This window comes from Pan paniscus, chromosome 2, assembly GCF_029289425.2.
Source record: "Pan paniscus chromosome 2, NHGRI_mPanPan1-v2.0_pri, whole genome shotgun sequence".
In the NCBI taxonomy this organism is placed as follows: domain Eukaryota; kingdom Metazoa; phylum Chordata; class Mammalia; order Primates; family Hominidae; genus Pan; species Pan paniscus.
In genome coordinates, this window is record NC_085926.1 from 35,677,583 (window position 1) to 35,691,938 (window position 14,356).

Genomic DNA, 14,356 nt, shown 5'->3' on the forward strand with positions numbered 1-14,356 from the left:
TGTTACAAAATTTGGAACAAGAGTTTGAAAGATGCTAATAAAGAACATTGGCTACTTAGCACTGCACTTATTAAGTTTATAAGGTATAGTCTCATTTGAAAGAAAATGAAGTGGTATAAAATGACAAACTGATAATGCAAATTGTGAGATACACTTATTTAAAAAGAACTAAGACTTTCCTATTTTCAATAAAATACATCCAAAATGTACGTATTTTAATTGAAAATTTTTGAAATATTAAGGGAACAGTGTCATTAGATTTCTCTAATTTGTTTGACTATTAAAGTGCTTTTGATAGGTGTCTTACACCATCAAAATATTTTATACTGTTGTGCATAGAAACTTTTAATTTTATGAGATACGTATACATATTGGTAACCACCTTTCAGTTACTCAGGGTGAAATTCAAGACTTCTCTCTATGACTCTACATATTCAGTAGAATTAAATTCTTCATTTATGTTTGGAAAATAAGGGAAGGATTAAGGTTAACTATTTGGAAGAAAAGTAATAAATCCGGTCTTAAGAACCTGACTGTAAGGTAAACTATTAAAATACTTCAAGATAAGAAAGATTAAAAATACTAATAATAATGAGTGCTCATCTATTTCAAGCTTCAAGGGGGAAAAAACTAAAACTGGGACTGAATGACTAGAACACAAGAGTTTGATTATCTTCACTCAGCCACACTGTTTGTCAATTCATGAGCTATGCCCAGTGAAGGAACAATGAAGAATTAATTCTGACTTTTCAGAGGTTTGATTGGGGTTGCCAAGAAATTGACCAGAAATGCCAGTGCTCTTCACTATACATGAACAATGAGTTTCACAGTAGTTATGTGCTACAAATTGTGGAAAAACATATTTTTACCTTCAGAAGAAGAAAGTATTTTTCACCTAGAATAAGCATTACATTTATTTTCCATGCTTTTTTTGATGATAATATAGAGAAAGATAGAAATAATGCCATATGTACTAAAATCTACCAGAAAAAAAAAAGTTAGGCGTGAATGATGCAGGGCTGTAAAATATATAGTGAAGTCTAGTCATCATTGATTTAATAAATACCACCACCTTTTGCAGTTTTGAGAATGTTTTCATCCAATTACATTCACATATTAATACATTAAAAGTTATCCATTATCATTTTAAATAAAGGTCTACAATACATTATTTTAGTTCTATTCATTTTTAGTTCTATTCATTGCTTAGAAATAATATTGCTATGGTGGTAAATTAACTGTGAAAGGGAGTTGAGTTTTCAAAGCTATAATATAATGGTACATTACCAGTAATACCAGTAATTTTTAGTTTAATCACTTGCAATACTTCAGGTGTATGCCTTAGTTTGCATGAGCTTAAACTGCGAAATTGCTCTTTAGCACTATAATCATAAACAATTCTCTATAAAATCAACCTAGAAAAATTTTATTAGATTCACTTGAATTTTTAAGCAAAATTCAAATAGTTTCTCCATGATCATTCAATATTTCTGGAAAAATACAAAAGGATTAATAATTTGAACTATTAAATTCCAATATCTGAGAAAAACCTAAGGTGTTTGAAATGCAGTTATGACGGATGCATTTTGCATAATTTGTATTATTAGGAAATATTTTTGCTCTAAACAATATTTATATTATTAATTAGAATAAGCCTTATGATTACATTTTAGTTATGTTGTAGATGCATTTTTTTCCCAAATATATGAAAAACAAATAAATGACTACTACAAAGAAATGGAAATGATATTTTTAACATAATGTTTAAATAGCTCTTTTAAAGATACAATGACACTTGAAACTTAGAAGTTCCAAAACTAGGAAGGCCATGATTTTCATTCACACTTCCATGTCTTCCCAAGATACTCTCAGATTTAAAACAAACAAAAACATTCGTTTTTGTAACATGATTAAGTTTGGTCAATATAAATTGAAACATAAATCTGACTTTTAAAGATCTCACTAATGTTCTAAATTTGAATTTATACTCCTACTAACCAAATTATCTTCTGATTTATAATTATAGGATTTAAAATTTGATATATTATTGTGACTTTTTAAATCTGTCCCTGAATTATAGTGATTTATGAATAGCTGCGCTAAATGTTCATTTGCTTATACATTGGTTAATTTATTTATTCAGCCAAATGCCTCTCAGGTACCAGGCATGGTTCTAGGCACTAAGACTTAAGTATCTAAAAAAGACAAGGTCTGTACTGACATGAAACTTAAATTCTAATTCTGGTTAGTGCTTTAATGCTTTTCACTTTAATGCTTTTCAACCTAAATAAGTCAATTTATAACAAATTCACCAACAGTGTAAAAGTGTTCCTATTTCTCCACATCCTCTCCAGCACCTGTTGTTTCCTGACTTTTGAATGATTGCCATTCTAACTGGTGTGAGATGATATCTCATAGTGGTTTTGATTTGCATTTCTCTGATGGCCAGTGATGATGAGCATTTTTTCATGTGTTTTTTGGCTGCATAAATGTCTTCTTTTGAGAAGTGCCTGTTCATGTCCTTCGCCCACTTTTTGATGGGGTTGTTTGTTTTTTTCTTGTAAATTTGTTTGAGTTCACTGTAGATTCTGGATATTAGCCCTTTGTCAGATGAGTAGGTTGCGAAAATTTTCTCCCATGTTGTAGGTTGCCTATTCACTCTGATGGTAGTTTCTTTTGCTGTGCAGAAGCTCTTTAGTTTAATTAGATCCCATTTGTCAATTTTGGCTTTTGTTGCCATTGCTTTTGGTGTTTTGGACATGAAGTCCTTGCCCATGCCTATGTCCTGAATGGTAATGCCTAGGTTTTCTTCTAGGGTTTTTATGGTTTTAGGTCTAACGTTTAAATCTTTAATCCATCTTGAATTGATTTTTGTATAAGGTGTAAGGAAGTCAGTGTGGCGATTCCTCAGGGATCTAGAACTAGAAATACCATTTGACCCAGCCATCCCATTACTGGGTATATACCCAAATGACTATAAATCATGCTGCTATAAAGACACATGCACACGTATGTTTATTGCAGCATTATTCACAATAGCAAAGACTTGGAACCAACCCAAATGTCCAACAATGATAGACTGGATTAAGAAAATGTGGCACATATACACCATGGAATACTATGCAGCCATAAAAAATGATGAGTTCATATCCTTTGTAGGGACATGGATGAAATTGGAAACCATCATTCTCAGTAAACTATCGCAAGAACAAAAAACCAAACACCGCATATTCTCACTCATAGGTGGGAATTGAACAATGAGATCACATGGACACAGGAAGGGGAATACCATACTCTGGGGACTGTGGTGGGGAGGGGGGAGGGGGGAGGGATAGCATTGGGAGATATACCTAATGCTAGATGACGAGTTAGTGGGTGCAGCGCACCAGCATGGCACATGTATACATATGTAACTAACCTGCACAATGTGCACATGTACCCTAAAACTTAAAGTATAATAAAAAATAAAAAATAAAAAAAAACAAATTCACTTTATGCTCATGAATCAAAAAGTCCACATTCTGAGATAATTTTATTTGTAAATGAACAATTACAGACTATTACAAACAAATACAAACAAAATTTCTGTAAATTTACAAGTTAGTAAATCATTTCACTTAACTGGAGTTTATCAGATTACAGAGCCTGGGGATATTAGAAGACACCAAAATAGCACTGATACAATCAACATCTGTATTTAAGTCAGCATCCTAATTTCACTTGCTATGGAAAAAAAAATGTGTAACAACATATAAATATTGGATGAAAATGTTGGAATGCTTTAAAAATCTGGAGAATTTCTAGTGTTTACAGGGAACTGCAAGTCTACACTGTAATATCTTTACAGTGTAATAAGAAATTGAAGTGTCTTGTGACTATGCTACACTGAAACATGTTTAATTTCTCTACTGTAAATGGCCTTTTCATTGTAAAGTACAGGTTTACTTCTTTAGAATACTAATTTTAATATGTCATATTCGCACTTTCAGGTTTTGGGTTACATTTTAAGTTTGGTGGAAAACATTTACATTGAAAAGTAGGATAATTTGATGGAGGAATTTTGTTCTTTATTTTGGGGTTTGAGGGCCTTCAGCCCACTGTGTACAATATAGAGGAACAAAACTGAGTCTCTGAAAGGATGTGACCAGGCTGTGTGATGCCTGTGGCTTACTGGGCAAATTCATAAACGGAAATCAAAAGAAGCATGGAGGGATGGTTTCCTTGTCTTTAAAAGAGGCAAAAAATATTTGCTTCTGCTCCAAACTTTTATTGTAAGGATCGAATAAGATATTGACACCATGTTCCAAAAATTATACTCAGTTAAAAAAACTCTAACTGATATTATTCCAGTTTTTTGCTATTGTCTGCTCATCAAAATTATTATAATTTATGTACATGTATTTAAGGAAAGAAAAAAAATGCTTCTCATCAAGATTTGAATTATACACTTAAACTACTTCTTTATTTTCGAAGTGCTATTTGCTTATTTTGGAGCTCGGAGCAAATGATAAGTTTCTCTTAATTACTGGTCACTCATATTACACAACGGACACTGTGAGTGGCTTCCTAATGACTCAAAGCATAATGAACCCTGTAGGGACAGAAAACCTTCTAGGCTTCAGAAGTAATATATCAGATATGACAGAGACCCTTTAATGAGAGTCATAAATTTTAACTGTCTAAACCAGAAACAAACGTTTTAGCACTTCCTCTGTGGATGAACCCAAGTACAGATCATTCATTGAGTTCTGTGGTCTGCAATGACAACTGTGAGAAATTAACAAGGAAGTGGAGCCCTTTCCTTTAATAATACCAAATGATTAAGAGGACCTAAAAAAAATCAATTGACTAATCAATAGTGTGTAACTGCTTGAAGCATTTTCCCCATGCTAATCAACCATTAAGTTGTTTAAACTAAATACCTCCATTTTCTCCAATTACTGAACTGATTTACAAGACATGGTCAAGGGTGTCAGAGTCTACTGGAGCCAGATTCCAGAGTTTTCGTTATTGGAGGAGACAGAAAATAATTTTTAAGTGATCCTCTCTCACTACACAGTCTAAAGACTCTTAAAAGGGAAGATGTGATAGAAGATATTCTGCCAGTTCCAGACATTGGTGAATTAATGTGTTACTCTCAAGTTCTAAACATGTATATTTGTTTGAGAATATGGGTAGGAAGTTATTTGAATTCAGGAGTAATAGAGGTCAAAATAACTAAAGAAAACATCTATACAATATATACAGGCAGGCCTTTAAATTTGTTTTTCAATTTCAGCCATGATGAGCAGCATGTAGCAAACAAGACCCCAAATTCAAAACAACAAAAAGTATTCTAACATGTGAAGTGACATATTATTACCTACCTGTATATTGCCAGCAACTCTAGTATCAAAACCACTTGTAAACTTTTAAGTTAAATGACACTGTGGGGGAAGAACAACACTAAAAAATAACTTTAAACAAGGGGAAAAAACTTTTTTATTGATATGTTTTACTTTGCTGGCAGACCAGAGCAAAGGTTTTGTGAACATTTAAAAGATGAAAAAGGTGAAGAATCCCAGAAGCGGTTTATCTTGAAGCGAGATAACTCTAGTATTGATAAAGAAGACAATCAGGTTGGTTCTCAAGTTTGAGAGTGGCTGACATTGTTGTTTTTGAAGGTGGGCTGACTGATGTTCATGTCGTCCCTCTGTTGTCCCTGCCTTCCCTCCAATCCTCCCCTGCCTCTGATACCACTGTCCTATCTCCAGCCTCCTTCTCCTCCTTGCCTCCCCCTTTGGCATTCAATGGGTAGCAAAAAAAAATATGTCCTGGTTGCTTTAGCAATGGCTCTGTGTTGGGCTGCATGGGTGGTGCTTGGCGCAGTTTCCGCTGCATGTCTGGGAGGGTCGGGATGCCACAGGCTCCGAGCTGTGGAGAAAAGCTTTGTCAGTCGCATATCCAGATGTCTGTGTAACTATGGCAGTCGTTCCACTCCCTACAGCTTTGTCCTTCAGTTGTGCACAAATTGAGCTGGATTATCAATACGGACCGATGATCAACCGGTGTAGCTGTAAAGAACAAACCTTGTTATGGTGAGGACAGGTGGATTTTGCAACTATCCTAAAATAAGTCTTCAGAGAAAAGAATTGAGTTCATGTTTTAGTCTTTTATCCCCTCTCCTTCCCATGTTTTATGGTCCATGTAAATTGTCTGCTTGTTTTGCATGAAGTGTAGCAGAACTTTATCCTTGTGTATTTTGCTTGTGACAAAACATTATGTTGTTCTAGAGTAGCCTTATTTGTGGTACCCGGACAGGAGCAAAGAGACCTTACTAAATCTCTTCTTTAGATTGGGGGGTTATGGGATCCAGGGTGATTAGAAGAAAGCTAAGTAAATGGCAAAAAAAAAAAAAATTCCACAAAATTTTAAATGATGATAACAATAGAAAGTCATATAAATGCCATTACAATTATACTTTGTGTCTCTGACAATCAAAATAGACTTTTTTTGAAAATGACTTTGCTTTAGAATTCTTAAAGGTAAGACAATATGCATCTCAAGTTATCATTTTAATCACTCTCGGTGAGTCATTCAGCCAGTATGTGCATCTCTGACGCACTTTTCAAAAACTTGTTCATCATTTGTATCTCGTTTCCTCCCACTGCCACCAAGCTACACCATGGCTCCTGTTGACTATGAAACATGTGCCTGTGTCATGTTTAGTGGGTGTCTGTTGAATGGATGGATGAATGTGGTTAGTGCAGAGCAGTTTGTGAGGAATGGAAAGAATAGATGGAAGGAGACTTAAGATGCAGGAGGTAGTCAGAAAATAGGATAAAGAGCAGTCCTCATGCTGGGTTCTTTGAAGCATTACTTTAGAGTTCTTGGTATTGACTCTTGTCAACAAACAGGTTTTTAAAATTTAGCCTGTAAACCTGAGGTCATTCATTCTATGCTAAATGCAATTCATGGGATCAGTCACTGAATGAATTACACAAATTAGAAGATGAAGAAATAATGTCCACATCTTCCTTTCTGTTAATTACTTTCTTTGCTCACTTGCTTTTTCTCCAGTCCCCAAGCTTTCAAAATGATTTCTTCCCTCAGCTACCTTGAACTAGCCACTTCCTCTTTTTTCACCGGCATTCTGCCTCCTTCTGAGGAGTCAGAACCACACAGGTAAGCAAGACAGACAGAGTCCATCAGTGATGAGCCATCACGTATGTGAATTGGCTGAATACCTGAGGCACAGTGAGGTGCACTCGTTTTGGAAACACCTGTGCTACTTGCATCCAGTGAGGAACCAACCAGCAGCAGTAAACACCTCTCACCATTGCATGTCATGCACACACATGGTACATGCACCCAACACAGCCTCCTCAGGAAACAGAGAGAATGAGATTTTTCAGGCTCCATTTGTTTAAGTGAACATTTATTATTCTTAGCTGACAGTTGCTTAACCACAGATTTCTAACAACGCAACTTGGATAACCCTCCTGATTTCTTTTTTCTGTTCAGCAAAACAGAATGCATCCATTTAGAGATGACAGACGAAGTAAATCAATTGAAGAGAGAGAAGAGGAATATCAGAGAGTGAGGGAGAGAATATTTGCACACGATGTGAGTAGTTGTTTTAATTGCCTCTTTAGTGCGCTCCTTCCAACAGCAGTAAGGCTTCCTCATTCCCCAGACAGCGAGGTGGCAGGGAATAAAAAGGCTGGAGCCAGAGAACAAATCAAACTGAAGAAAACTAGAGGTGATTTTGGAAGAGGATCTGGTTCAGGGAAGTGATAGAAACCTAGCCAAGGGTTTGGGTGTGTTCTTAGGATATGACTGGTGGGGGCATGTAGAGAGGTATGATTTTGGTCAGTGATACAGACCTTAAATACAGAAAGTGTTTGTCAGATTTGAAGAAATGCCTTCACCTCCACATTAGCCAGCAGATTACCTACCTAGTGTTGTTTTCTTTTTAATAACAACATTGTACAGGGTAAAGAATTAAAAAGAAGAGAGAATCTGTTTATCTCACACACACATCCATATACAACGAGTATTTTCTGGGTTGTTAGCAAATATGGACATTTCATTATACTAAAGTTAGATTATTTTTCTCCTCAATTTCAAATCAAATCTGTGAACAGTTTGTCAAGGGAATAATCATAAAACAAATCCGAACAACAAAAAAAATGGTTGGAATTTTTTATCTTTACCCACTATGGTCAAGATAAAATGCAATTAATTAAACATTAAAAGGTAAAAAAAAGTAGAGGCTGGATTTAAATGCAAGGAAAAGGGCAAGCAACTGCCATAGCGTTTTCATTCCATGCAATCATTTAGCAGCCTCCTCAAATGATGTGGGTTCTTCCCCCTGCGTAAGTAGAAGTGTGAGCTCCTTTGTAAGACTCCGTGGCCAACATGGCAAGCTTTGCTGAGTCTAGTGGAATATCTGATCTCCTGCTGTGATCTGCTTCTGGAGACAACACAAAGCCAGCCCAGAGGAGTAGGCTTCAGTGCTTAGCTTGGAGGAAGACTGCTGTCCTGAAAAGTTTCAGGCCAAAGCCAGTTTCTCTGATCTTCCAGCTGGTCTGGTTCCATTAATATGAAAGTGCAGGGGAGATTCAACCTCCTCCACCACTGCACTTCTTTCACGTTTATATCCCGCCCCCTACAACCCCCGCCACCTTTCTTGAACACACTGAAATAGAATTTTGAAGATTGGATGATCCAGCTAACAGCTCTGAAATTAGAAGAGTGTGAGAGAGAGGGAGATGGAAGTTACCATAGTTGGAGGTCTGGATGCAATTTTAGGAGACTCTGCATATGTGTAGGCTACTTAGAATTTTATTATGGTCAGAATTTTAGATAATGCAAAATACAGCCTGACATATGGTGGGCCTTTAATTGTGTTTGGTGGATACAAGAATGAAGTGATGAGATGATCTATTCCAGTCATAATAAGGATGCCTACAGTGGCCTGGAAAGTAGCATTTTCCTGTCTGAAGACCTTCATAGAGCTTCATAGAGATAATTTTTTTGAAAGTTAATTCATTTTTTGTTCTTATTCTCTCTCTCTTGCTCTCTCTCTCTCTCTCTCAAACACACACACACACACACACACACACACACACACACACACATATTTTCTCTCACACTCTGGTCCTGGCAGGTCAAGTAATGTATGAATGAGTTATGTTGAAAAGAAAATACAAATCACACATAAAATGCACATGCAATATTATGCTGTTTTTAAAGTTGTGTCACATTGTTAGACACTTGACAGCTAGGTGACAAGTCTGTCACTAATGCCTGTCTGTAATGAAGATGACACCTGTCCTGCTTATTTCATTTGCCAATTCTCATGTACAAAGAGAGGTCACTGGGAGACAGGGTCTGCATGACTTTCTCTATACATTGCATTCCCTTACAACCTTGTTAACGAGATTAACAGCTGGGGATCTGGGTTAAACATTTTAGGCAAGTGTTGCTATTTGAAGCATCTATGCCCACATGCTGTATCAACAGTTTTTAAAAAATAAAAGCACATTTAAATGTGAGAAATCTTAAATGTCAAGCTATTGCCATAGCTTTTTAAATCCATGAAATCATTTGGCAGCCTTCTTTAAAATGCTGTGGCTTCTTCTCTCTGTAGGAATAGAGGTGTGAGCCCCTTTGGTAGCCTCTCTAGTGGCCAGCTCTTCCGACTTTACTAATTTGAGTGGAGGACCAGCCTGTTTCTAGCATGCTTTTTAACTTGATATCCTAGGGCAGCGTTTTAAATTGGCGTCAGGTACCCAGACTATACTCACAGAAGGGCTTGAAGGATTAACTGAAGTCCCAGACATCATTTGCAAATCATGTTCGTGAACACGTGTGCATTTTTTAAAGAAATGGTCCCTATTGTATATCATATTCTTACAAGTTTCCATAACCGTTAAAAGGCTAAGACCCTTTCCCTTAGAGGGCAAGAAACACCTAGTGTCTTTCTCTATCTGTATAGCTCTGCTAGAGATATGCAATCATACCACTGGTATTTTCTATGTGTTAGCTATTTGTTGCCTTATAACAAAAAATTCCAAAATTTGGCAGCTGAAAACAAACACTAATCATCTCACAATTTCTGTGGGTCAGGAGTCTGGGAGTAGCTTAACTGGGTGATTCTAGCTCAGAGTCTTACATGAGGTTGCAGTTAAGCTGTCAACTGGGGCTGCAGTCATCTGAAGGCTTGATCAAGTGGCTATCTGCTTTCAAACTCTCTTACATGATTATTGGAAGGCCTCAATTCTTCACTGGCTATAGGCTGGAGATCTCAGTTCCTTACAATGTAGGCTTCTATAGGCTGTTTGGTGTCTTCATGACATGGCAACTAACTTCCCCTGAAGAAAGTGATTTAAGGGAGAAAGAGAGAGAAAGCCCAAGATGGAAGAAGCCACAGTCTTTTATAACCTAATCTTGGATATGATATATCTTCCCAGCTATATTGTCTTGGACACTCAGATCAACATTGGAACAATGTGGAAAGTACCACACAAGGTTGTGAATATCAAAAGGCAGGGATCATTGGGGGTGACCCTGTATAAAGAGGCTATTACTGTATCCTCTATTGACACAAACATAAAGGCAGCACACTTTAGGGGACCTTCATCTAGTACTTCCAGATCCCCAAATGATCATTACTAGTGCCCATATGGCTGAGGCACAAGATCATTCTTTCATAAGATGATAATTACAGTATATTAAATCAATTAGAGAACAAATGCAAAGAATCCAGCATAAGGAAACTGTGTTACAGAACTCTAATCTTTTTCATAGCTGGTCTTTAGTTTAGTTTCTTCATAATTTGAAAACTGAGCTAACAAAGCGGCTTTCCTTGGCAATTATTATTTAAGCAGTGGAGTGATTTAAATAGGTTCAAATATTGCTTAAGTGTATTTTTTTGCTACTTGAAGTAAAAGTAGAAAGTTCAGAAATACTTCCTGGTATTTACAATTTAGCAAAAGTCAAATTTATTTTAAAATCAGAAACATTTTTGAATATTTTCCAAATATATCTTGGGGTCTAAGGTGTCTGTGTGTGTGTGTGTGTGTGTGTGTGTGTGTGAAAGAGACAGAGTGTGTGTGTGTATGTGTTTGTGTGTGCTTTTGTATACAGGCACATAAAATATGTGATTTGCTTTGGGGATTTTCCAGAAAAAAATTCAAATCCACTTTGAGAATTTTGACATTTTGAGATAAGACAAATTTCTTCATTATTTGAGAACTAAATAGTTGTAAGTCAAAACAACAATTTAGAATTTAGTACCTAAATAATAAATGTATTTTTTGTAGTCAATATATTTGAAATGTAGTTCTTTTTTCCTTTGGCAAAACTTTATATTTAGGCTTATTTTATGGTTAATTCTATGCAATGTAACTGACTTTGGGAAGGTTAAATTGATAAAGCAATATACTTGAGAAGGTATGTTTTGCCTGGAGGCTAATTTCTGAAGGATATTTGTGTATAAATAGAGATTCAGTGAAGAGTTCATCTGTGGTCCTCCTAACATGTGCTGGGACTCCTCTTCAGTGGGGATGGGTGATAAGGGCATGTGGTGCCACCAGAGCTGAGGGTGGGATGTGGGAGAGAACTCTATAACCCATTAAGCAAAATCATTTTTCTTCTTTTGAAAAGAAGCAAGCCTTTTATATCCGAGAATGCATATAAGTGACAGCTTTGAATGTTGCACTTAATTACTGTGACAATTTTATCTTTCTATGCTATTAAAATTTGCAAGTTATTAATACTACTTTTTTTAAAAAAAAGTTTATTTTCATCATCTAGTGAATCACAGCCCATAACTGTATCTATCTTATTTATGAAAATGTAGTTGAGGGGATAATGAGATAATTTTTTAGGAACTTTCCAAAGAAAACAGAAAAATACTTGAGATATTATTGGGTAAGTTATTTTTTTTTTTAATTTTTTTGAGACAAGTTCCCTGTCACCTAGGTTGGAGTACAGTGGCATGATCTCTGCTCACTGCATCCTCTAGCTCCTGGGCTCAAGTGATTCTCCCACCTACTCTACCAATAGCTGGAAACACAGGTGTGCACCACCATGCCCCGCTAATTTTTGTATTTTTTGTAAAGACAGGGTTTCACCATGTTGCCCAGGCTGGTCTTGAACCCCTGAGCTCAGGCGATCTGCCTGCCTTGGCCTCCCAAAGTGCTGGGATTACAAGTGTGAGCCACCACTTTGGCATGGGCAAGGTATCTTTGACTTGCTTGTGTCTTACTTTTTAATACAGAGTTTGGGGTTCTTAACTTTCCCCCAAATGCTATTAGATTGAGTTGAAAGAGGTCACTATGTCCTTAATTAATTCCTTCAGACAAATAGAGTCTCAATAATTCCAATAACCAGACAAAACATTATAAACACAATCAACCACTTTCCAACTATGAGAGCTGAGAAGTAGCAAAGTATGAACTCATAATGTATATCTAAGCTAACCTCGCTTTCTTTTACATACCTTACTTGACTCCAGCCAATAGTAAAACCAAATTAAAGGAAATAAAAGAAGTTAGGACATTTAGTGTTCTGTAAAGAGCCCTTCATAGGCATATCAATGGCACATCATTTATGCTTGTTTCCCTTTCATTTATAAATGTCAAGTTTTTTTAAAAAGCTATTTTCTGAAAAGCTTTATCTTTTAATTGTCTCTTTTTGCTTTTTCTTAAATGAGGTTTTTGCATACTTGAAATTCAGGATGCATGTTAAGTGCAGCAAGGTTAAAGCATAAACGATTCTAGAGACACCTTCACTGAAATGCTCATAAAACTGAGAGAAACACCTGTCTAAATCTAGCCCGTTGGCTTAGTGGAAGGAAATTATTTCTCTAACAAAATGAACATAGAAACCAATATTCTGCTTGCCTCTCAGAAGTGGTTACATTAGCAGGATCTTTTAAGTCAATAATTGGTTATTAAAAGATTATTATTACTTCTTTAGTTTTATTTTATCTTAAAATTGACCTGTTAAGTCTCTATTTATTCCTGTAACAAGTCATTTATTCATCATTTGGAAAATCTACGTATATAGCAGGATGTGTATTTATTTATGTTTAGAAACTTAAGTACTTTGGAAATGGTTTTGTGTTACTTTCTAAATACAGTCACCCCCTATTATAGGACCACAGCACCATATCTTGTCTAGACTTCTCTTTTCTATTTGTTTAAATTTAATTTGATCCACCTTTCCTCAGCACGTAATGGTAATGGAATTTTGTCCTCCCTACATTGTGCATAAACACAAGATAGAAGAGAAATGAATGCTCGGTGAATAGAAGCTAAGAAGAAAGTCATTGATTTTCTATGTGAAAAACTGGCATATATTAGATGGAGCTTGATTTTTTTTTTTTAATTAGCGTATTTTCATCCTCGCTTGTCTTCTGGCCTTCCCCTCTTACTTAAGATTAATAATTGATGGTATTTCTTCAATTTTGAGAGTCTTTCAGTCAATCTCTTTATTTCATGAGAGTTTATCATCACCAGGTAATAATTTCAGGATTGTGGCTTTATGGCTCTCCCATTCTTAACGTGGATCGCATGGAGTCTGCACGCTCTGCTTTGATTTGAACCCTTTCCCTTGGCTTCTGTTGTTTGGTGGCTGCAGCTCTGCAGCTCCAGAAGAAACCACTAGCTCAGAATCCGACGGCCACACATTTCTCCAGCTGTTTCATTCACATTTCTCTTCTTCTGACCTCCATGCCGAACAGACTAAATCTAAAACCTGGAGACGTCCTGAAGGAAAAATACCCTATGCTGCATGAGAATTGTTTACTTTTCTAATCCTAACCTACCTTTTTCCTTTTTTATTTCTATCTTTTGTAACTATTTTTCTTAATTCTTTTCCCCTATGAGGGGAAAGTTAGTTTTAAAATCAGGCAAGTATTTGGGATCCCTCAGCATATCCAGAACTTCTGATCCAATGCCTTTTTTTTATTTTTCAGTCAGTTTGCTCCCAGGAAAGCCTTTTTGTGGAAAACAGGTAAAATAAAATTTACTTTTCCATGTCTTTAGAGGAACAACGTCTGTCATGTGTGTCTTGTGTATTCATAAATATATATCCCATATATGTGTGTGCTTGAATATATGTATTAGCAGATACATATATCTATGCGTACACACATATATGTTATTTAACACATCTAAAAATGATCTAATTTGGAAAAAAAAATTTCTTTCAGTTAATTCCAAACAGAATTGTAAAACTTTTTCTTATTTAAAGTCTCAATTTCTGGTCCTTGCAAAGGTATACTTCCTATTACCTTCACCAGGCATTAAGAATAATAAATATGGAGACATCACAGGAACTTGCAGTTTCATTGGCTTATTTA

The 14,356-nt window shown here is 35.9% G+C and overlaps 1 protein-coding gene across 43 annotated transcripts in view; it reads left to right on the forward strand.

Annotated features, from left to right (window-relative positions):
- Positions 1-14,356, forward strand: part of ARPP21 (cAMP regulated phosphoprotein 21) — a 157,197-nt gene that overhangs the window by 64,130 nt on the left and 78,711 nt on the right. For 20 of the 43 annotated variants that reach the window (XM_008951585.5, XM_057301661.2, XM_057301659.1 and 17 more), the window contains 3 exons: positions 5,510-5,618; positions 7,504-7,605; positions 13,970-14,007. In XM_008951585.5, the coding sequence (XP_008949833.1) occupies positions 5,510-5,618; positions 7,504-7,605; positions 13,970-14,007 (249 nt within the window). The remainder of the gene's footprint in view (positions 1-5,509; positions 5,619-7,503; positions 7,606-13,969; positions 14,008-14,356) is intronic. The other 23 variants (XM_057301677.2, XM_057301666.1, XM_057301670.1 and 20 more) reach the window with 2 other exon arrangements.